The 24,143-nt window shown below is 44.0% G+C and overlaps 1 protein-coding gene across 6 annotated transcripts; it reads right to left on the reverse strand.

Annotated features, from left to right (window-relative positions):
* Positions 1 to 24,046, reverse strand: LOC131578321 (uncharacterized). 6 transcript variants are annotated; one of them, XM_058836934.1, is made up of 4 exons: positions 23,610 to 24,046; positions 14,094 to 14,237; positions 12,755 to 12,858; positions 1 to 691 (listed from the first exon to the last, which is right to left on the reverse strand). In XM_058836934.1, the coding sequence occupies exons 1-3, from the start codon at positions 24,001 to 24,003 to the stop codon at positions 12,758 to 12,760; spliced, it is 639 nt and encodes a 212-aa protein (XP_058692917.1). In that variant the 5' UTR covers positions 24,004 to 24,046; the 3' UTR covers positions 1 to 691; positions 12,755 to 12,757. The 6 variants fall into 6 exon arrangements, with proteins under 6 accessions (XP_058692917.1, XP_058692916.1, XP_058692915.1 ...); XM_058836933.1 differs by lacking the exon at positions 1 to 691 and adding an exon at positions 6,030 to 6,145; XM_058836932.1 differs by lacking the exon at positions 1 to 691 and adding an exon at positions 11,500 to 11,830.
* Between the last annotated feature and the right edge of the window lie 97 nt (positions 24,047 to 24,143).

Here is a 24,143-nt window from a genome sequence, read left to right on the forward strand (position 1 = left end):
AAAGTTAATTTTATTTGAGAAACAGCGTATGTTTGAACACAGGGACTCTTCCCAGTTGATGAAAAGCCCTTACACTGTCACACTGTTGGGAAATTCCAGTGGTATCAGAGTAAATACAAAATCAGTTCAATGATGATAAACTGATCCAGCATAAGAATTAGCAGATTTTAAAAAAGTTTACACAGGCCTTAAATATCCTACTCGAAATCTTCCCAGAATTAACTTCCAGTAATTTTGATTCATGGTGTAAATTAAGTGCCTGAAAAAGCAGAGGACATATTTACATTGACTGATGCAGATTCTGACCGTGCAAGAGATAGAAATGTGAAATCTGACTCATAAAAGGAGCTCCTACAGTGACACAGGCAGCAGGGGTGTAGCTTTTGAGTTAAGTGTGCCAATCCTGCTCTTTCTGACTAATATTCCACCATGGCACCTATAGATTTGCCAGTTAGAGTTCTTGTTTTTATGGAAAACTGATCCCCCCCAACCACATTAGAAGCTGAACAACTTTATCATCTCTACACTTGTACAATTTTGCCAAGCCAGGGACCCGAAGGGTTGCGGTTTCCTTGGATCATCAGTGCAGAATATTGGCAGTAATGAGCTCTTTGCACTCGGGAGTTGCTATTTCCAGGAAAACGCCTGTGCCAGTCCATGCCCGCGAGGTGGCAGCCTGTGCGGGAGAAACCTGCAGGAGAAGAGGGTTGTCCTCAACACCTTCCCCCTCCCCTGTGCAGGCAGCAGCACCCTCTGCCCTGCAGCCCCGGGCAGAACCCTCTGCCCCAGGTTCAGGGGTTGGATAATGCCGAGCGCCCGCACATCAGCCAGGATCCCACGGGCAGGGAGCAGGCCAGACAAACGGACAAGCAGGAAATACCGCCCAGAAACCAGGCGGGCTGGGATGATTTACAGGAATAGCGGAAAAGTTCCATCCCTGAAAACACAGCTGGAGGGGGATGCAATGAAAGAGACCCAGGAGGCTGATGGTCAAAAAATACTCCGTGCTGATGAGCAGCAAAAGAGCTGAGTTTGCAGTGCAATAAATATACATGAGCACAGGAGGGTGCTGCTCTTTCTCTTAGCGAAAAGCAGCATCTCTCTTCCCTGCTCCGTGGGGCCATCAGTTTACAGGCCTCAGAAGGGCTTGTGTTTGTTCATCCTGGACAGAGCCCGTGGTGATGCTGCTGCTGAATAACCCCAGATCGCTGCATATTTCTGGAGTATAGTGACATACATGTGAAGGGCAGATTGTGCTTTGAGGCGACGACCAGCACAGCCAGGAGTCTGCTGGAAAAGCACCCAGGTCTGTCATCCTGAGAAGTGCTGGTACAGGGGAAGGTGTGGATAATTCTACTGTTATCCCTCTCTAGCTAAGGGTATAAATCAGAGACTGGGTGGTTGACATTCCTATTGCCCTTGTGTTCAGCTGTTCAAGGACAGCCCAGAAGGTGGCACATCATTTGCCAGTTGGTCCAGGCTGGAGGAGCCAAGACACCAATTTCTATTGGAAATAGCTCGGTGGAAATTACACTGCAATTTTATACTAAGTATCATTTGCCTTTCCTTAGCAGTGTATCAGCTGGTAGTGAGGGCACAAGGATGGGTAAGGAAGTGCAGGAGAAGTGGTCTAAGAAAACAGATCAGATCAGATGAATGTGACAGAGAAGCCTGGTTTCCTTATTCACAAATCTGAGTCGTCCTGTGTGCAGGACAAGAATAATACATGCAGACACTGATGTACCCTCAAAAAAAAAAAAAAAAAAATTTTGGAGTTGGAGGGGTGCAAGAGGAGCTGTATCATAGACAGCAGAGAGGCTTTGAACAGAAGGAACAGAGATACTGAAATTTGCTGCTAAGCTCACTGGTGCAATTTGAGACCCACAGAGAGTGACTCGAGACAGCAGCTCACCACTCACCCACCTGCCTCCGGTCCCAAACCTCACTTACATTATGCAAAAGGAATTAATCAATAGGTCTGGTTTCCTCCTGGAAAGCCCAGGGAAAAGAAGGGTTGGCTTTTCTGACACAGTTCCATCTCCAGCTGCCAGAAGCACTGTCCAGCCTGACATCTTTGAACAACTGCATGGGGTTACCTCCTTGGCCCTGCACTGGGACAGCACAGACAGCCAGGTTCTGGGTTCAGAGGGGGAGTACATGGCTGGCAGGGCCAGCTCTTTGAGGATAACAGGATGGAAATGTTATTGCTTAGGACAGTTTCTGAGCCTTTTGCCCTGCCTCCTCATATTATCCTACATTTATGAAAACATACAGGCCCTTTTTTTCAGAAGCTGGTGTTTTCCTAAATCCCTGAGCTGAGCAGTTTCCCTGATTTGGGAGTTCTACCTCCCCTAACAGCTGCATCCCTGATAAGAAATTGCAACTTCACCATTACAGAAATATGGGGGCTCTGTTTTCCAGCCCAGGCAGTGTGCAGATCATTTGGACTGGCATCTTTCCCAAGCACAGTGTTCTGAAATGTCACTCTGCTCCTGGGTGAAGCTTGGCTTCTCCCCAGCTTGTCTTCTCCTTTGGCTTGCAGCATCTGTGCATCTTGCCCTCATTTCTTGGCATGCAGGTGCCTGAAGGTGTAGAAGACAGTGCTCTTGTTAATGCTTGGAAAATGAAAATAGGTGTATTTTAAATCCTAAAGGGATTTTGCCAGGATACTTCTTGCCATCATGCAAAAGCCCACTTTTTGAATGGACCCCCAAATGTAAGGGAGATGCTTTGGAGCAGCACAGGGAATGTTCAAGGCCTCCTGAAAGGGCTCCAGCTGCTTAGAGTCACTCTAAACTGGGTCATTGTTAATGCTCCTCACAGGGAGCATAACTCAAAGCCTCAAAGCATAACTTTAAGCCTTTGGATTTGGAACTTTGGGGTTAAGGTTTTAATGGTAAACTTTGCATGTGGGTTTTGGCTATTCCCTTCCTCTGCTGGTGTTGCATTTCCTTTTTAATTTTAGCAGATTTCCAAGGGTGCCAGACAATCAGGGAAGAGGAATTGACTCAAATTCAGACAATGGGCCACAGAGCAGCCCAATTCTGTGATGGTGTTTCCACCTCAAACCAGCTTCATTTTGAGCAGAGCCCACTGGTGTTCCTCTGGCAGTGGACAGCGATGGCCACAGTTGTGTTTCAGACCACTGAGAACCAAAGCCATTCCTGAAGCACTGGAAACCTTTGGAGGCTGAGTTCTTATCTGGGTTTCTACAGAATATGCTGTTTCTGAAAGCTCTGTGTCACATGGAGTCTGGTAAATAATGAATGGCAGGATGCATAGCTAAGTGTTGGCATACCAAAGGAGCTGGGTTCTCAGCCTGGCAGCAGCAGGACACAGTTTACCTAAATTTGCTCAGCTGTTCTTGGTGGTTTTTTTTCTTTAGGTTGATAATAGCTTTTCCTTTTCTGTCATTAAATAGCTTCTGATAAGAATTTATTTTCCCAAGGGAAACAGGAAAGGCTTGGAAATCTCTGGAAAAAGGAGTAAAAAAAACTACCACAAATCGTAATTGTGTGTTCCACCTTCTAAAGCATTTCATTTCCCCTCCTGAACTGTGATTTGACATCTAGAGGAAAGGGGGTGGCAAAACCTGATTAAACCAGGCTCAAGTTTGGGCGGCGCAGCCTCAGACCCAACATTTGTCCCAGGTTCTGCAAAGTTTTAATCCCAGGCATGGAAGAAATCAAAATCATTTCTTTACCCTGTCGTGGCCATACCAGGAGGGAAAAGCAAATCCTTGACAAAGGTCAGCAGAGACCCAAAGGCAACTCGTGGAGCTGGCCTTGTGCAGCTCTGTCCTGATTAAAACACTCAGGGAGTGGCTTAATGTTACATCACAGAGTTTTGGCAGCACTGACATGGACAAAGCACTACTGCTCTGCCCTGTTCTCCCTGTTCCCTCCTCACAAGCCCTTATCTTCCTGTCTGTGTTGTCTGATTATGATCAAGGTGGTTCTGGCCCCTCCAGAGCCTGCCTGTCCCTCAGCATGATTCCTTGGTGTCCTTAAATAGGCTGGAGCTCATAGCAAACACACAGGAATTAAACAGCAGCAGGGAACTCAGTATCTGCTTAAATATTCTGATTACAGGTGTATTTAATGGTGCTAAATTTCTGAAGCCAAAAGGCATTCTTAATGTTAAGTTAATCATGTGTCACAATTTCTTGTGCAAAGAGATGGAAGAAAAACCCCAGCTTAATATTGCACAACAGGATTTTTAAGATGTGCTGGTCTCAATTCCATTTTTATTTTGCTGTTCCATAAAATTGTGTTTCAGGAATAGATTTATACTAGGCCAGTTCTTTGGAGTTTCTGATTGCCAATTTTTTTTTTTTTCCCAGTAAGTGTATTTCTATAAAAATGTAGCCATTTGTAAGCAACCAATGTATTCAATAGCATTTCCCTCTGTGGTACATTTATTCTAGAAATCCTGAAACGAGAAACTCTGAAATGGCAGCACACTGAGAGTGCTGTCTCATTTTGATTTCCTTCTAGCCTGAATTTTCAGAACAGTTACATTTGGGTTTCAGTTATACCCTACACTGGCTGATGAATATTAAACAAGGTCTACAGACATTTCTTGGGTTTGCTTTTACAGCCCCTGCTTGTACAGAGATATATCTTTTTTGATGGTGCCCTTCTTGGTGCCCTCTATCCCACTATTTTATTGTTCCCAGGTTGTTCTGAGAGACAAGTGACAGTATGAGAAAGGAGGAGAATGATTACATTTTGCAGGGAAATTATACAGAGTAGAAAATCAATAGTTAGATGCTCCCCGGGACTGCCTAAAACTTCTTTGAAGAATAATTAGCTTGCAAGAGAGCTCTGGTAGCTGGAATTCCTCCCCAATTCTGTATGCATAAGATAAATTTAGTCTGGCATAAGCAGTGTGCTTTGAGGTCTCTTTGCTGATCTGGGGAAATGATTCATGTGGAGAGAATGTTAAGAAATTAGATAGAAGAGGTGTGGAAGAAAACCTGACTGACCACATCCATCCTGGGCTTGGAAGGGAGGAACAAGCAGCAACAGAAAGAAGGAAAACCCAACAGAGCAAAACTGATGGGAGTTAGAGGCTGGGACTCAGCACCTGATGATCCATTGACTCTGTTCCAATGACAATTATCCATTGGACTGGCAGAGCTGAGGAGTTACCAGTGGGGAGGGCAGTCCAGCTCACTCCACCGCTGTAAGTGGTTCATTTGCTTCAGCAGCATCAGATCAAGGGCTGTGTTTAAGCAAACTGCCTTAGGCAGGGATCAGGAGAGGTTGGAGGGGACAATGGGGAGCAGCAGAGGAGTCTGGGAGAGCTCTGTTGCTGTGTGCTGGTCCTTTGACCATTTCCAATGTGCTGTTTCCTTCTGGGATGTTGCTTGAGGTAATCCTGAAGTCAGGAGATATAAGAGCTCTGTTGGTTTGAGCTGCTCTGGACAGAGCTGGCCTGGGAGTGAGATCAGTCTTGCTCTCCAGAGCTGTCAGTACTCTCTCTTTCAGAAGCAAAAAAACACCCTTGGAATGCACAGAAAGCTGCTGCAAGAGGTGTCAATAGCAGTTCATGACAGATTAAGTGACATCTAATCAATTCATTATCTCCCTTAAAGGAAGAACTAATAAGGCTGAAGAATGTGCTGGAGGCATAATGTAATAGGTATTATGGGAGATTTGAGAGAGATTTAACAAAACAAGAGAATGAAGCAGCAGGAGAAGTCACCATAGTGGAGATGATCACAGAGCATTGGAGAATGATCTCCTAGGATCAGTGAAAAATCAATGTTTAGTATTTCTTGCTATTTCCATTCTTAAAGTTGTAAGCGTTGTATGAAAATACATCTCTATTTTGCTTGGGTTTAGTGTGTTGGGTTTTTTTGTTTGATTTTTTATATATATCTATTCTTAGAAACCAGAAAAACATCCAAGCACATGTGTAGCAATAAGCATGTGACTCAACCACTCTACAGCCACAGATGTCTCTCCCTCTTAATTAAATATGGGCTAAAGTGGTCTGTTGGAGCAAAGCCCAGTAGTGCAGGTTTGAGCTGTAGGTCCAAAAGTGGTGCTAACAAGCAGGTCTAGAATTACAGACCTGTCAGCTTACCTTTAGTTCCTGGAAAAACACTGGAACAAATAACCAAACTATTGGAGAGCACCTAGAAGAAATTGAGGGGATGAGTAACAGGCAGCAAAATTTTTTTTTGTGACACGAGACTCAAAGATTTGAGTTCTGAAGCTGCTTCACATGTGCCCTTATAATGATGATATGGCTGAAAATATTTGGATGCAAAACTGGTTGGAAAATTGATAGGAATGTGTTTTAAGGGGGTTTTATTTTGTCTTTCATGGGATGGCTGAGGCAAGAGAGAGAATGCAGTTTAAACTTGCAGCTGGCAACACTTTGGAAAAGCTGTGAGCACACTGGGCAGGGTTAGAATTCAGTATGAGGCTTGCAGGTGGAGAGGTGGTAAAAAACCCACCAAAATCATCTTGCCATGCAGCTGGAACAGTGCATTGTCCCTCTGCTGATACAGATTTATGTATCGCAATAAACTCTCCATATAGGTTATTCTGTAGCTAGGACAGGTTGGGGACCAACAGCTACATGTGTAGGTGACTTATCAATAAGAATGAAAGATTTTGATGGCTCACAAGCTGATCATCAATAAACAACACCATGCTGTTATGGAAAAGGCACATTAAGTGTGTGAGCAGGACTGTTCCCCCTGTGGCAAGTGCAATAATCCAGCAAGCACGAGCATTTGCTTTTGCCTAGGGTACTTCAAAGTCGAGCTGGACTGGGTTGAGTATGAAAAGGCTCAGGAAGACTGATCCAAGGTCTAAAAGGCTTGATTTGCTAGGAAAGATGGTGAAGGTTTCATCCTCAGGACAGAGAGGCTGAGGGGAAGACTCTATTTCTCCCCAAAACCCTGGCAGCTGCTGGGAAGGAAAAAGGCAATAATTTGGTCCTCCTGACCCTGGCAGTTAAGACAAGAATCTTCGGGCTAAATTGCTTCCGGGGAAAATCAGGGCACTTTATTTTTAGTAACTAATCTGATTCTAAGGGAGTGTGAAGGACTTGAACAGATTTCCTGGGAGAGGTCTGTGACTCTTTCAAAATAAGCTAGACCCTGTCAGAAATGGCCTTTGCATGTCCTCCCCTACCCAGACCAGAGGACTAAATAATCTCTGGAAATCCATTCTAGACCTCTGGTTCTATTGAGGCTGATTTACACTAATCTACCAGCATAAATCCAGGTCGATTTAACTAAATCTGAGCCAGTAATATCATCTCAATGGAAAGGGAATCTTGTTTTCTCAGCAGTACAGCTCTAGTTATGCAGAGGTTTTCCATCTTGGAAGCATTGAATGTGTAACTTTCCAGGGTAACAAGTATTAAATGTGTGAGTACAGAGAAGAACAGGGTAGGAGGGTGCATGCAGCAAGGAGTAAATCACAATATCTAACTTAAAACTCATTTGATAATTAGTGTGTGAAGTACAAGTTGTTGATTTTGTTCCACTTTGCCTGAGCCCCTCAGTGATGGTCTTGGAGGCTGATAGAGAGCAGTAATGTAGAACAGATTTCTGACAGCTCTCCAAGCAGCAGCAGAAGTTGTACTACAAATAGGGAATAACCAAGGTAACTGGATTTTTTACTTGACTTCTGAACTTGCTTTATAAACAAGCTCCCAGGAAAGCAGTTTCACTGAATTCTCCTCATTAGGAAAACTGACTAATTGGTGGGACAACCAATGTCTAATTGGCTTGATCTCGGTTTCCTAAACCCAAGCTCTTGAAAATGTTAAGATTTCTTTAACAGAAATGCTCAAGTTCAAATGCTGTGGGACGATCGGTCAGCAGCATTATCCAAAGCCTGTCTGGAGCACTGGATTAGGACTCCAGACCCCTTGACTTTCTCTTTTCCCCAGGTCACACTCCGTAGTGCTCCTATCAGTTTCACTGTCCTGTCTGTATGGGGGGACAGGTTCTCACATCCACTGGAAAAGAGGCAGAGGAGTGGGAGATCCTTTCCGAAACAAGAATTCAGCCATAGCAGTGGGTATTTAAGGTTTTGATTGATGTTTGAGGTTTGTTCTGCTGGTCCTAGGCAAGAGAATATTGTTATTTAACTTCTCCTTGGACGCATGGAGCTTTTCCCGTATCGCTGCGTTATCAATATTTGCATCTGTTTGAACGTATTTGTGCAGTGACGATCTTGGCGCTCCAGTGGGGAATGGTATTTCAGGCTTTGCCTTGGGCACGAGCTGACCTGTGACACAGTGCAGTGCAAAGTGCATCCAAGTGGCACAATGGAAACTTGTGAGTTGTTCCTTATTAAAAAAAATATATTTTAAAGGCCAAAATAACTACCCATGAGACATTGTTTCTTGCAGTTGTGGTTTTTCATGCTTCTCGGAGCTGATACAACAGCATTGCCCATACTCATTTTTGCTATTTATTTTCATCCCTAGGGAATGCCAAAATAAATTAGACACATTATAGCAAACTAATCCTGTGACTTCATGATTTCCAAGTTCCTGTACTCTGGGACCCAGGCTGCTCGGACAGATGCTGCCTGTGGCAGTCACAGTTTCAATGCAGTGTCTGCTCACAGATGAGCAGCTATAAATGGCACAACTTCCCTCTCCTGAGGTTGTGGGGACAGGCATTTGGATGGAGGAGTGCCCCCCTCTTCGAGCTTTGCAGTGGAGAAAGCTGTTCCCTCGGGGAAATCTGCCATTTGTAGAGATTATTTCCCCTCTTGCCTTGCACTTGTCAATTTGGAGATTGTCTCAGCTTATTTCAAAGTCAGTTTTAAGCCTTTTAAATGAGCTTTATACTGATACACCAATAGGATGTTTATATATGCTTTTGGCTCTATCTGTTTAGAGAGATGAAAGCAAAAGTTAACACAAACTCTCTTTCTCTCTCTACCTAAAATCAAGGTGAAGGATTGTAAGGAAGGCCTGTGGCTCCTTAGAACACATGCTGTGTCCTGTGGTATGACACCAGTAACATCCCCTGGTTGACATGGCACAAATTGCAGATACAACTGCTCTAGCAAAAAACTCAGCAAAGCCTGTGTGGCACCACCAGCCTCACTGCAGTGACCTCCATGGGCCTCGTGCTGTCCCACCCTGGGACCAGTTCTGCCTCATCCTACTGTGTCTCTTGCTTTCCTGTCTTTTGCATCTCTTCACTACCTCATTGATGAACTCTCAGCTCAGGGGCTGCTGCTGAGTTGTTCCTCCAAGGAAGAACTGTGTGACAAGCACAGGATCCAGGTGTGTGTGATCTGCAAAGCCTTGGAAGTGTTGGGCTGTCTCCAGTGCAGGTGAGAAGCATGTTTGGCTCCACCTGCAAGTCTGGTGCAAGCAGAGCCTTGGAGCACAGCACCCATAAAATCATTCTGCTCATATTGAGCAAGGCCCACCTGTCCCAAGACCTGTCACATCCACATTGTGTGTCTGGAGTATCCAGCACAGCCAGGACACACCAAGGCATGGTCACTTGTGCATGGCTGAATTTTAGACACAGAAAATCCCAGTCCTGCCTTTTTCTTTGTTGCAGAAGTGAGCAGTAGAAATGCAGGTGGTACTAACCATGGTTTAAGAGTGTTGAGCTAATTATAGAGAAACTTGAGCATGGCAAGCACGTCAGAGGGTTCTGTATGTTTATATTGATTAAACTATTAACAAGAATAGCAAATCCCATTACACTAATCATTATTTTGCTTCCCTGCCTTCTCCTCCTTCTTTGTCCTTTCCTGAATACAATAAACACATGAAGGGAAGTTTCTCACCTCAGGCTGTCTGAAATACCTCCCAATATCCACTGTGGAGGTGGCTAGTGCCTGCTCTGGCTTCAGTGGAGCTGTTCCTGTGTCTGACCCCTGCTCAGGAGAGGAAAGTTAGGAGAAAAATGTCCCCAAAAATGGAGGGATATTGTTATTAAGCGAGTGACAGTGCTGGAGAGTATTTAATCCAAGGGGATCCTCTCTTAGTATCTTTTGACAGGCATGCAGACATCTATAAAGGAATAATATTGGCTTGTAGATTAGTTATTAGCATAATTTAAAGTGGTAAAAGGATGTGTTCATGTAACCAGCTTCCCTCTGGTTCTCTATCACCACTAACATTTCAGTTCTGTTGGGAAATAATTTTACAGTATTTCCCAGGAAAATCTGTTCTATTTGAAGTCAAATTCTGCACTTTCTTAAAAAGGTTCAAAAAATGGAAGTATTGCAGTTAAGACTGAGGTGAAAGAACAGGTCTTGGATGATCAGTTCTTTCTGTTCTGAGTTGCAGGATATGGAATATTGGTGCTAAAGCTATTTTTCTTTTAGCAGACTTTTATAGCCCAATTACATTTTTATTAAATGGATCCAAGTGATCTATTGAAAAACATGTTGGAATTGTTGGGGTTTTTTTTCTGAAAACATTCATCAAGACTTGGAATACTTTCAGGATTTTCTGAATCTCTAATTTTAATGGCTGTATGCTTGGGGAAATGTGTCTAAAAAGACATTGCCAGAATATTTTGGCCAGGTTTGTAGGCTTGAAAAGCCAGTTGCTTTCATTTTTTTGTGTTATATGTTAGTGATGAAACATTCAACACTATTTAAGGAATTCAAATCCCTCATTCCCACTCAAATTAAAAGCATCTGGGCATTGAGATCCCTTAGTCATCTTCAGCAGTCTATAACTTCAGCGTTAGTTTGATATAACTAATATGTGTTAAACATACTTTTAAGTGCAGTTATAATTTATCTCATGGTGGTAGTGCCTCACAGTCATAATTTTATGCTTGCACACAGTAGTTCCCTGTATCCCAATGGACTGGAAAGCTTTATAAACAAATGTAGGCAGTTCCCAAGTCCTAGGGCCAGCAAAACTTCCACTGAGGTCTTCAGGAACTTTGCTCACTTAATGTCTCTAATAATGTCTCTAATTCAGACCATGAATACTACAGTGTACACAAGCAGGCAGCATCCTTTGCTTGAATGTCACTTTGGGAGAGAAGCAGTAGCTATGCAGCAGCCCACACATGTCCCCTGCCATATTTTGGAGGAGAAAATAACAGTTATCAGCTGAAATTGTACAGGGTTATGTGCACAGAATGGGATTTTACACTGAGAGAATTGACAGAGCAGGGTTCTGACTAAACATTTCCTGGGATGTTCTGCAGAATATATGGGTTTGGCATTATTCATGTAACTGGTTATTTGCCAAATGTGTAAAGACTAAAACCTCAAGCTTTTAATTCAGGAATTTTCTGCTTTAGCATGTTCTCTCTCAGTGCTTTGATGTTACAGAATTAAAATGTTTGTTTTCAGTCTGATTTGATATTAAGCTGGTTTAATGTCTTACACAAGCTGTTTTGAAAGCTTTCTTTTTCCTCCCTGGATCCAGCTCCCTGGGAGGGTGACATCTCTTATCATCAGTCAGGCAGTTCTGAGTTGTGGCTTTAGATAATAAAAACCAAGCCCTAGCGTTTTGCTTCCCAGCAGAGTTCTTCCTTTATTTCCTTTCACCTCAGATGTTTTTTTCCTCTGTGCATATCCCAGTGTGCACAGTACAGCATTGTAATGAACAACCCAAATTTCAGTGTCTTGGTGTTCTCTTCCTTACAGATTAGACTTACAAGGAAGTTGCAGACCTGTGTCATGGTTCTGAAGGTGTTTTCTGTCTTCATCCACATTTTTTTTGTTGTCTTGCAACTGAAGTCACTGCTCATAATCCCCTGCTGCCAGGAGTTTGTCACTTCTGATCCCAGCTACGCTCCTTTTTTCATTGTGGTGTGACAGTGCTAATGTGTAGTGCTCTGTGGGTTTCCTTCCTGGCTGAAAGACAGCAGGAGAGTTTCAACTCTTCAGTGCTGTTTGCTCATTTCCCTGAGTTCATTTCTGCTGCTCTTTGGCTGCATGTGCTGCCTCAGCCCAGCTGCTGCAGCGGCCACTGGTGACACAGGGCAGGGGCAAACAGGCTGTATCCCCCTCTGTGTTCCATGCAGCATCCAGAGCCTGCTCTGTGGCCCTGATCCAACACTCAGAAAGGTTAAGGATGCTACTGAGAACCAGAAACCTGCAGCAGTGTTAGATGGAGAGCCAGGGGCCCTCTCCCCTTTAGCAAGAAAAGATTAGACTGCCCAGTGGGGACACTGGCAGGTCATCTCATGAACAGTCTGGCCTTTTATTTTCTGTTTTTAATTTTTTTTTTTCTGTTTTCTCTCCTGTCCTAAAGCCTGGAATCATAGGGTGCCCTGGGTGTTCCCTTTCAAGCAGGGATGTTAGGGAACACCATTTCAATTGCTCTTCCAGCCATGTGCTGGAGTAAATGGAATTCAAGGGCCTTCAGAGCCTGCAGCAGTGAGAGTACAGGAACTGGGGGCAGATGGTCCAGCAATGAACAAGATACAGGATATTTTGGGGTTTTCCCCTTTAAGAGCAACTATTGTACATCTTAAAATCCAGTGAGTTTCTGGAGAGCAGTTAATGCTTTGCCTCAGTGTTGCAGTCTGAGCCAGCTGGTCTTGTGTTTGCTCCTGGTTTGAATGTACTGCTGTGCCCTGGGCTGGACTCCTCAGGGCCACACTGAGGCAGAAAGGCAGCGTCCTTGAGGTGTCAGAGTGCTGCAGGAGGCTGCTCCTGGGTGTTCTCCCAGCCCTCTCCCCACCACCTGGGTCCCCCTTCCCTGTCCCAGCAGGGGTAAGGGAGGTGCTGGTTGCCTCTGGCAGGTAACTGAGCCCTGAGTGCTGCCTCACCTGTCAGTTTTTGGACTTCAGCAGAGGCACGAACAGCTGTGGGCTTCTCTTCAGGAAACTCAAGACACAGGTCAGTGGGTGAAAGAGGATTGAGACACACAGAGCTGCAAATAGAAAAGTGACACTGTTTAAACCACTAACTCAATAGCACAAGATGATGTTAATGTATAGAAAAAAAACCAAAAAAACAAACTTTGTTAGCACAGCCTCGATGGGCCTTGGATTCCCAGAGTGAACACCCTGGAGGTACTGCTCCCTGTCCCATTCCTGCCACTGCTCTCTGCACCAGGGTTGTGGGGAAGGGGCTGCTCACAGGCTGAGCTCCCTCCACACAGTGCAAATGTGCCCCCCAAACATGACCTGAGTCACAGAAGCCAGCAGCAGGAGGTTTAGCAGTGAGCATCAGTGCTGCACCTCCCAGTGCTGGCTGCCTGGGATCCAGAGAGGGGTTGTGGGGAGTAAGGATGGGAGGAGAATCAGGCAGTTGGGAGAGAGATTTCTGGATTGTTTACATCATCTTTCTGAGATACATTCCACATCTAATCCCTACCACTTGGGAAAGGAGGAGATGCCTATTTTTTCCTTCAATTTCATAAAGGAGTATTTAGCTGCCTGCTCTTTTAATTTTTGTTACTGCTCTTTTCCTAAGTGCATTGGGACACCACAGCCAGAGTCATCTCTTCCCCAGGGCCAGAACCTGCCTGCGTTGTGGAGACCCTTACAAGCCCAAAGAACACCTTCCAGTGGTGACAGTCTCACAGCTAAAACTAAAGGTTATTGTTTGTAGTTTATATTTGAATAAGTAACTACAAATGAATGTGACTGTTTTAATTAGAGGGTTATTTCTAATCAGGAAGTCTTCCTACAAGCAACTAGCCCTGACAACACAGTTCTTCCAAGTGTATGCTAAAACAGCAGTATTTTCCATGGGAAGAGCAAGCCAGGAGGAGAATTTCTGCCATCTGATAAAGGCCCAGTGCTGCCAGTTACTGAATTCCATTTTGCTTATGGGAGCCATGAGGTTTTATTTTCTGTGTCAGGAGGAGGGAACGCAGCTGGTCCCTGCAACAGTGGGAGCTTTGCAGAGCTGATTTTGCACATCCATGGCTCTGTCCTACCCAGGTAGTCTTGTTAAAAAGACCAATCTGAGAGCAACATTTATACAGAATATTAGCTAAAACCTTTAAACCCACATTTTAAGCTCTCTGTGACCTGGTAAGAAGCGGCCACAAACAAACTTTGCTTTTGAAATTTTGGAAAGAATGTTACAATGCAACATTATAAAGATATTTTCCCCTCATCTAGACATTGTCAGAAAATGCAATATGTTCAGCTGTACCTGTCTGCAATAAGCAGTTCCTGCGTGGAGCCTTGAAAGTTTTCTTCCCCTCACAGGAGGTTTTTCTCTCAGGTACCCCACATGTGTCTGATGCCCCTTCATCCCATATCAGGATCGACGGCTTCCTCATCTTCCCGTACATGCCTGCCAAATCAACAGGGCATGAGCTAAGTTAACTCACACAGCTCATTCTTGAATCATGTGGTGATGTTTCTCCAAAGACATGACAGGTATAGATGAAATCTTGCCATTTGCAGCTCATTCTAATTAAAAACCTGAAGGTAATGAGCTCAATAGCAGCCATCCATGCTGGGAAGGAGGGGGCCATAGTTTGCAAGAGTCACAGCATTAGAAACAGAGCTGGTTCAAAGGTACTTATTCCTGTCTGTGTTCACTAAAATGTGTTATTACATATTCCCCTGGAATTTCAAATCTTTATTTTTTTTTATCAGTTCCTTGAAGTTCTTTCTATGAAAGTTTTGGAAGTGTTTCCATTGGTTATATGAATAGGCTATCCAGAATAAACAAGAGAAAGCTGTGTTCTATGAACAACCTAATGCACTTCAAATAGTTCAGCAACCTGCTGGAAAGTCAGATTACTTGCAGAAGGTCAAATCAATTTTATGATCAGACAAATGTTAGCAAATTGCTTTTCTTAGAAGCAAAGCAAGGGAAGTATTTTCCAAGAAATATGTTTGAGGAAAAATCAAATTACACTTATTAGAAGCCATCACTGAATGAGACCTGTTCTCTTTAAGGCACTTATGCCCTTTGTAATGCCAAGCCATTACATCCAAATATCACACAGGGGCATATCCAGGTACAAAGGTTTTTTACTCTGTAGAAAAAATGAATCAGAACTGGGGCATTTCTGTCTGAATAATCTTTGAAAGGGGATTTTTATCTGCTTGGGTAACTTCAAAAGAGGGTGCCAAGGGGCTCTGACCCATAAGAATGCAGTGTCTACTTAGGAGCCATGTTTCTTTAAAAGCTGGTGGCTGCTCCAGATTGTCTCCAGACAGTGCATCCATGGGAGAGGGGAAAGGCTGGGTGCTGTTGGAGGAGACAGTGACTTCCTGCTTGAGGAAAGAAATGCCCTGCCTGGCCTTGGTGGGAGAGAGCCAGAATAATGCCTCCCTAATGTTCTAGCAAGAGCCCAAGAAAAGCTCCAGGTGACTTTTTTTCTGGCCAAGAATTGTCCTTCTCAGCACTTTGCCTCTCTGCTTCTCAGAAAACAGAGCTAAGAGTCAAAGTCTCCTTTTACCTGCTGCCATGGCTGAGTTGCAGAGTCAATGCATCGACCTGTTTTGCATCAGTATCCACATGACTGACGCAGACAGACATGATCTGTGCCCTGGAGCTGGTGGCTTGAATAAAAATCTGCTGGAGAGGTCTAAAGAGAGGGATACCGAGAGCAAATGGATGACGGGAGCATTCCTCCTGTCACCTCTGTTTCTGGCATCCAAACATTTGGGAACTTTGCTTCTTTTGTATTATTATAGACTCTTCTCTCTTTTTTTTTTTTTCTTTTTTTTTTTTAATGTAACTTATTCTCATTTTTCTGCCTGTATTTTTATTTTCTGGACCTTATATAAATAACACTGGAGTCTGCTGTTCTTGAATGGATGGATAAGAAGGATCTGGTCCCTCCCTTTGCAGTTTGATACCTGGTAAATTAGTTAATGTTATGTGTATGGTTATGGGAAATGCTCGGGAATTTTCCATCAGTGTGTTTATTCACTGGAAAATGTGCCCTCCATAATTGAAAACAGGATGGAAATTCAAATCTCTTATGAGGACTAAAAGCTTTCCTGATTTTGTTCAAGTCTTGAGTAGCAAAAAAAAGAGAGAAAATGCATTTTTAGTATATTTAATATGAAACCACAAAGGTGGCTGAAGGGAAGGAGAGGAAGGCAAGCAACCTGAAAGGAGTTTTAGCTTTAGATTGGTGACATCTCAGTAAATTTAATAATGGCCACTTGAAATGGGAGTGGGAAAACAAGGCTGTAATGAAGGACAGGCACCTGGACTTACAGGAAAAGAACGCTTCAAATCCAGAACAGGATTAGAAAAATCAAAAACTTTCTGGCTACTAAATTTTGGCTCTGCTCTAAGGTTTAAATGGACTTCTGTGGTGTTTATGTTTCTACATTGAGGGCAAGGCTGGGATCTAGAGGGGAAAGCCAATAAGAGAAGCAGCCAGGTGTGCAAGATAGACACATACAGGTGTAAATGTCTGGATTAACCCCTGGGAATGGTTCTCTGGTGATAAATGTTTTTATGGGAGGAAATATGAATGCTATTCATTATTGAAAATAACTATTTGTTGTGCCTCAGTCTGTTGGTTTAAAAAGTTACATTCAGTCAGGGGTTAGAAATGAATGCTGCCTGGCAGGGTAATTTCATATCAGACAGCTCATAGATTTCAAGCTATTTGACCAAACCAGAGCAGTGAAAACTAAAGAATAAATGTAGTTCTAGAAACCAGGGAAAATCACCTAAGAACAGAAGGAAGGTACTCATTTTTTTTCTTTTTTTGACAACACAGTCAGAACAAATTATTTGACTAATGACAATGAAGCATCAGGTCTAAAATGTTTTCATCACGTGCATTTTTAATCCAATAGATGTGAAAAAAAACAAGTTTATTTTTAACCCTCTGGTGGCAGATGGTTGCCTGGCCTAAACTTATGCCATTTTGTTGAAGTCAGCATTACTAAGTCAGCCTACCAAGGGGTGAAATTCAGCTCTGTGTTGGGATTTTTAAGAGTTTCAGTGCCATGGGCCATATCTGCCAGACTCGTCCCCTCAGGACCACCCCAGAAAAGCAGAGGAACAGTGTAGTGCCAAAGCAAAGCTCCAGGGGCTGAGCTGACCACAGACCTGGCCAACTTCTCTGTCCTGCTGCAAGGAGAACTCTGTACAAGAGTTTGCTCTTGCCCCTCTTTTCCTACAGAAAATGCCACACAGTCCTTCTGTGTTACCTTGGAGTTTGCAGCCTACGTGTTGGGAAAGCAGTTTGTTAAATGGGAAATATTAAAAGAGTAGATTTAAAATAAATAATCTACTCAGATGTTGTGTAATCACAAAGATAATTTATTTGTATCAGGGAAGTATTTAATTATCATATACAGAAGTGTTCAATTTTTATGCCTGTTCAGTTTTACCATATAATCCAAATTAAGTCTCTGAGCATATGTGCTAGAACTGTTCAGCAGGTTTCTGTCTCCAAACATTGTAATATGGGAAAGCAGAGCTGCAGAAACGTTTTCTCTCACTTGATTCCCTTTCCCTGTTAAAACTGACCTCTGGAAAATGTCCTTTTCAGAAGGACTGAGGTAAGGGGTAGAGTAAAAACATCCAGGGGCACACACACTTTGACAAACTGCATTGTTTGAAAACTCTTTGGGCTTCAATACCAGTATTTTTCCAAAATATTTTCTGGTCAGAAGCTGCCCAGCTCTAGTTAATGGAAGACAACATCTCTAAACTGGTGAAAAGACAAGCTCTTTCCTGGGAAGTTTTTAGTTAGTGTAAGGGTTATGTTACACCTGTGATTATTTCCAATGACTTCCATAATCAGAGATTAGCTTAGCATCATGCATAAATGATAAATAAATAGCTTCCCAGATCATTTGGATTTATTTTACTTTGCATCTCCAATCCTGCCACTGCAGTTACATGAAAAGGTGTTGATCACTCGTATAAAGAATGACATATCATAAATATAGATATCTTTCTGGCAATCTCTAAAAATACTCTTCAGTCTTGTGTGGTTTAACGACTGATGCAGCTTGGAAATAAAACTCTTGTCTAGGGGTTGTTGTAAGATAAACTTATGGTTTAGGACTAAAATTCACATGAGCTAAGCGGGGGCAGTGTGAGGAGTGTTCTGTTTAGGATGCTAAAAACGGCTTCTGGCAGAATTTAGGAGCCAGTGTAAAATAAGTATCCAACTGCCTGGGCTTTGTTTGGTTTCTTTTTGAGAACTGATCCACTTCTGTTCCTGTCTGTAAACAGAAGGTTTGGAAGAAAGATAAAAAATGTTTTGGCAGTGCATGACTCTATCACCTCCTTCTCTTTCCATATTGTACTCATGGCTGGCATTGGTGGTGAGCATGGCAACGTGTTCTGAATGCACCCAAATAAATAACCCTCTTTTTAATGTAGGGCAGACCAACAGGCATTTTTAATTATTGCTTAAAGATCTTGGTTTGCAAGCAGTGATCCTCTGGCCACCAACAAAAAACCAAAGCTTTGGGATGGAGGTTTTGAACCCAAATGGGCTCTGCCCACAGGCAGTGAGTGAGGGATGGGGACAGAAGAGAAGTGTTGCTGCGGCTTTTCTGGATTGTGTAACACTTTAATCAGGAGGTTCTATGTGGCTGTCCCGGGCGCTCGGTGCTTGGAGGAGAAGTTGTCTGTTGAAAAAAGATAAATACAAAACCACTTTAAGGAAGTGAAAATTGGCCTCCCATAAAATGTCCAGAGGAACTGGATTCAGGGCTTCATTTGGAAAAAGAAAAAGACACATTGACTCTAGGTGATGCATAGATTCCTATTTTTAAGAAGAAGCTTTGACTGGGGAACTCCCCTTCATCTTAAAATAAATAACTCTTCCCAGCCTATAGTTTTAGAATGAGATCTATTTTCTCTCTCTGGGTTTCATAGCCCTGATTCTGCTGTATCAAAGTGCTTCTCTCGTTTTGATAAATCCCCAAGAGACAGGAAGGCAATATAATTGCAAGCCAGTTTTTCAAAAACTGGATAACCCCCATTAAAGACACAAAAACATAACTGCAAAAGTTATTCATTTCACTCCTAAGTCCAAACATGGTCATTTACAGCTTGGAAAATGGGCTGATTTATCCAAGGTGGCCTGCAGTTTTTGTAGCTGAGTGAAGTTAAATAATGCAGTACTCTTTAAAATTGCATGAGTATATGATTTTGTTTGCTTTATTCATTCCTACTCCCTTGTAGTTTATTGCAGTCAATGATTATTGCATCTGTTCAATCCATCTCTGCAGCTGTGGGAACGGCTGCTCATGCCATGCACTAAGCTAGACTGTTCCAAAAGAAAGCTGAACTTTCTCTGTGCTGTGAGTGTAGGAATGACTGGATGGCCTTGCCTTTATCCTAAGGAAAGCACAGCATGGAAAGTGAGTAAGGGTTACCTTCTAACAGCATAACCTGATCAACCACACTGGCATCCTTAGAAGCAAAAGTTTCTACAGTGTGGTCACCACACAAGGCAGCAGTTCCAATGTCTCTGTCTCCTGTTCAGGCTCACTGTAGGGTCTTCTTTTCTGGATCTCTGTCCCAAGAGTGCCTTCCTGGACTAAACTGTACAGCAAACTAAAGTCTGGGAATGCTGAATGAGAGGTGTGAGGCAAAGGGAAGTACCAGGAGAGCATCTACCACTGCTACCTGCTGCACAGCAGAACTGCAAAAACAGCCTGACCTTTGGAAGAGGTGGAGACTGTCCAAGGAGCCACGGGGCTGCTGGAAACCTCAACTCAGTCTCTGTATAGCTCTGCCAACCTCTCAGTGCACAGCCCTGAGCAAGCCACTGCAGCTGTGGACACCCCTCCTTGCCCAGGATTAGCTGTACCTTCACAGGCTGGGGTGACTGCCCTCACAGCTCTGCTCAGAGAGATTTCATCAGCGTCCCACGGTGCACAGAAGAAAGTAATGAGCTGGATTAACACGACTTAACACACCCATTTAAACTGATCAAATGATAAGGTGATCTTGCCTGCACTAATTTAGGGAGAGGTCATGAGAGCCACTTTGCCAGCAGCAACATGGAGATGAGGACAGATGGCCAAGGATGACAGTCCAATATCTCCCACTGGCCTAGCTATCTGCACAGAGGCAGCTCTTCCCAGGCCCTTTGGAGCCTGCAGAACAAGGCTTGGAAACATGCATTTGCTACAGGTGTGAAAAACCATGGTGAAGTGTGGTGGTGACAGAGTGTTTCAGATATAGGTCCCAACATTATTTAGGAATTGATATTATTAATTTGCATCAGTTATTTCTCTGCTTGTGTAAAAGTTACTGCCCTTCCTATTTGAGAAACAGGGGTAGAGGGAGGGGCGTGGGTAAGTACCAAAGAATCCAGCAGTTGTCAGGTCTTATCTGAGATTCAGATACAAGAAACTAAATCCTGACCCAATGAAAACCAACAGAACTCTTGTAAGCAACTTCAGCAAAGCAGAGATCTGAATGAACAGAGGAAGACTGTCCAGGGTGAGGCATTGCTCACATCAAGGATCATCTCTCCTGTGGGAGCCTGAGGAATTACAGAGGCTGCCTCATCCCTGGAACTGTTCAGGGCCAGGCTGGATGGGGCTTTGAGCAACCAGGTCTAGTGGAAGGCGTCCCTCCCCATGGCATTGGGGTTGGACCTAGATGGCCTCTAAGGCCCCTCCCAACCCAAACAATTGTGTGATCCTCTGGCACAGTCAGTGCTGGTTTTGCTTAGCCCTGTGACTTGTGTGTGATCAGGTGAAGCCTGAGGTATTGTGACAGCAGAGGCTCCAGCAGTTAACCAGACGAGCACTTTGGTTGTCTGAACACTTTTTGAGTCAGGTCAGGTTGCTGTCTGTTGGGTCTTGCCTCCCACTACATTTTTTCCTCCTTGCCCTACTCCACCCTCCCTGCAGTCAATCCTGAAAACTGTGAAGCAATTGCCATCATTTCCAGGCAACCTGCCCAAAGAGCAACACGGCGCAGCAGTTTCTCAAGCAGCTCGATCCCAGAGGACTTGGACATGATGCCAAGAGCTCTTGCAATATCTGATAGTACCAGCTCAGCTACTGGAGGTGAGCAATAAAACTCCTTCTCTCATCTTTTTCCCTCTGTCTCTTTGACCTCTTGGTCACAGAGAAAGTTTGAATATCTGATCTAAAGGCACCAAATGCTAAAAGCCAGAAGAAACAAAGGCTTTTTATGAACCAAGTTAAGCTATCACACAGCAAAGGAAGAATTTGGAAGGGGGCTGACTTGCACTTCTCTGTGTCTTTGTTACATTCTCCTTAGGCCTGGTAGCATCTTATTAATTTGTACAGTCACTGCAAAATAAATGTACTAGCTTTCCTGAAAATTTGGGTTGCTGGGCCTGTACTAGATTGAAAGCCAGATGATTTTAGCTGTTACAAGTATTTTAATTCTAGAAGGAACCATGACTAGGGGATTCTGTCTTCACTGTGTTACTTTGAAAGGCATTTAGGATGAATTTCAAAAGATTTGATTATATAGAACAAGTATCATTTTATTTACCATATCAAAGATACAACCATAAAAATGTCCTATGGGGACAAGTAATTAAAAAAAAAAGACCAAAACCCATAAAAATCAGCAAAGGTTCATTTTTTTCGAAACTAAAAATTGCATACACAAAGGGCATGAGAAGTTTTTAAATGGAGAAGATGGTGTAATGCTTCTGCCCTACAGCATTAACTCTTCTCCTGCCCAGGAGAAGGATCTCTCTCAGATCCTGCTGACCAAACTGCATGTGGGAACCCACTAATGCAGGCTTTTGATTTGGTTTAAATTATTTCATTATCAGTCAGTTGGTGGTGAGTGTTCACATTCACCTATGCCAAAAATATCATAGTAAATTTTGCAAAATGAATATCAGCACTCGCTTGAAACTGTTAACAAAGAAACCCAAGAAAAAAACTAGGTTTTTCTTTCTCATTTTATTTTTATTTTATTTTTATATTTTTCCCCTCCCAACATACTGCTTTGATCTGCCATGCAATTGGGTCAGCACTTGGGAAATACATTTCCACATCTGTGATGTGAATATTATGCAGAAGATCCTAAAAGTAAAACCTCATGGATCCTACAACATATCACCCTGTCAAAACAACAAGACACCCGAAAAAGCCTTTAACTAGCACAGGGACCAAAGTAGTCAAGAGCAAAAACAGACAGGTATCACTGTGCCAAATTAGAACAGCATGGGCCCACAGAAATCACCAGCTCCCACAGATCATTACTGGTTAAGAAAGCCTCTGTTCTTCATTTCCAGAACACAATTATGCTGATACTCAGCTTGGAGAGCTTTTAGGCCTTGTCCACACTAGAAGGTTTTACCAGAGTAATTTTCCTAGGGTAAATGAGCCTAAATTCTCATGCAGGCAGCCGAGCACTCAGTCTGAAACCCACTGCTGGTGTGCAGGGAGCCATTTCTGGAGCCTGCAGGCAGGCAGTGAATAGGGGGATGTATCCTGGGCCATGCAGACTTGCACAGGCACTGCTGGTCTACTGGGTGCTTCTGAGGAGAAGAGCATCCTGAGAGAACTGTGTCCTGAATAGCTGCAGCCCGCAGCAGGTGCTGGCTAGGGTTCCCTACCACCCCTCCAAGGGTGTCTGCAGTACAGGAGGCTTCATGGTGCGTGCTCTGACTTCCAAAATGTCCTTCCTCTGCAGGGCCTGGGAGCACAGAGACAACTTTCAGTGCTGGGCAGCAGTAGCAAGGGTCTTACTTGTCCTGGGGGAGATGTGGATGCTCTCTGAGATCTCAGCTCGGTGTGAGCGAGCAGAGACGCTGCCCTGGGAAACCCCAAAAGGAGCCTCAGAGGGACCACAGAGAGAAGAGCAAGGAGGAGAGGGATAGAGAAGCTGGAGAAGGAAGGCAGCAGTATGGGGAAGCAGAAAGATCTTTGCAGCTCAGAGGGCTCTCACGGAGGTTCACAGTGGAGGAGAGGGGTTGGCCTCCTCCCTTGTAACCCCATAGCCCTGAGGGCAATGAGGGTACAGCCCTGATGGCTGAGGCTGAATTCTCCATCACTCCCAAGTGATGTGAAATTATGGCTGTGGGGATACAGATCCCTGGATCCCAGGGGTTACTCAGTAGGGCAGAAGCCAGTCTTCCCACTGGCACCCTTCACCTAGGAAGGACAGGGGAGGTTCTCCAGCAGTGAGAACTTACATCCATCCCCTCAGTAGGACACTTGCCCCGTGCTTGTTCCAGATGAGCTCTGCAGGCTGCTTTTGGCCCTGTGTTCCCACAGAAATGATGGCAGTGTGGTTCAGAGACACTGTCCCAACCTGCTACACAAAGCTCTGACCTGACTCTTATGAATCCCATAGCAGCCAAGGAGTCAAGAGGGAGCTCAGTTGGGTTCCTTTTTATTCTGGAAGAGGTTAAAAATCAGACACACCTCAGGTCACTGTCTGGGCTTTGTTCCCCCTTGTTCATTTCTGTGTTTTCTTCTCAGAGCAAGTCCAGCACTCTGTGCCTTGATAGGACCTTCTCCCCCTCCTTCCTTGGCCTACCTTGCCTTCCTTCGGGGACTGGGGTCTGCTGGGGCCCTTCACAGCCACCAAAGCAGGCTCTTTCCCCTGGAAAAAGCAAAATTTTTGTTTTGCACAACAAAATGCAATGCAGTTAGAGTGTTATTGCCATTTGCTAAAGCATTCCTGCCTTCCTCCTTTGCTGAACTACGATCTCACAATCTTATGCATTTTAATTTCTACAATCCACAAGTTTGCCCTAAAAGTTACCTTTCAGGGATAAGTGGCTTTCTATGAAGGTTTTCACTGTCTTCTGATACTCATCTTCAGTCAGATGGAGCTGGGCTACCTCCTTGTTCGATGAGCACTCTTCTGTCACTGTCCTCGCCTCTTGAGCAGACCATTGTGCAGCAGACACCCCGAAACCTGCTTTATCCAGGTTCCTTGCAAACATCCTCCCAATGGAACTGTTGGACACAAGAATTACAATTGCTCTCCTTTTCACATCAACATTCCTCTCCGCGGTGCCAAAGGAGAAGATGATAACGCAGCAGGTCAGAAACGCGATGGAAACGCACGCGAAGGCATAAAAGAGGCAGGAAAGGGTCATGGCGAGCACTAAGTCTGTGGCCAGCAGGAAGAAATGCTGCAAGAGGAAAATCATTGTTAGGAGGATTAGCTTCTGCCTCCTCACTCTCAAGCGAGCCGAGGAATCTGCCAGGAGTCACCGCGTGCGCCACGCTGTTATAAAGCCAGGAGCCTTGCGAAATGTGCGGAGGCAAGGCAAAGCCCCGTGGGGGGATG

This window comes from Poecile atricapillus, chromosome 3 (genome assembly GCF_030490865.1).
Source record: "Poecile atricapillus isolate bPoeAtr1 chromosome 3, bPoeAtr1.hap1, whole genome shotgun sequence".
In the NCBI taxonomy this organism is placed as follows: Eukaryota; Metazoa; Chordata; class Aves; order Passeriformes; family Paridae; genus Poecile; species Poecile atricapillus.

Bases quoted from the DNA above. Each gene is read 5' to 3' on its own strand.
- LOC131578321 (XM_058836930.1), bottom strand. From the start codon at position 24,003: ATGATTTTCCTCTTGCAGCATTTCTTCCTGCTGGCCACAGACTTAGTG. The intron at 22,536-23,609 runs GTAACTTTTAGG...CTGTGCTCCCAG, and splicing joins AAGCCACTTATCCCTGAAAG to GCCCTGCAGAGGAAGGACAT.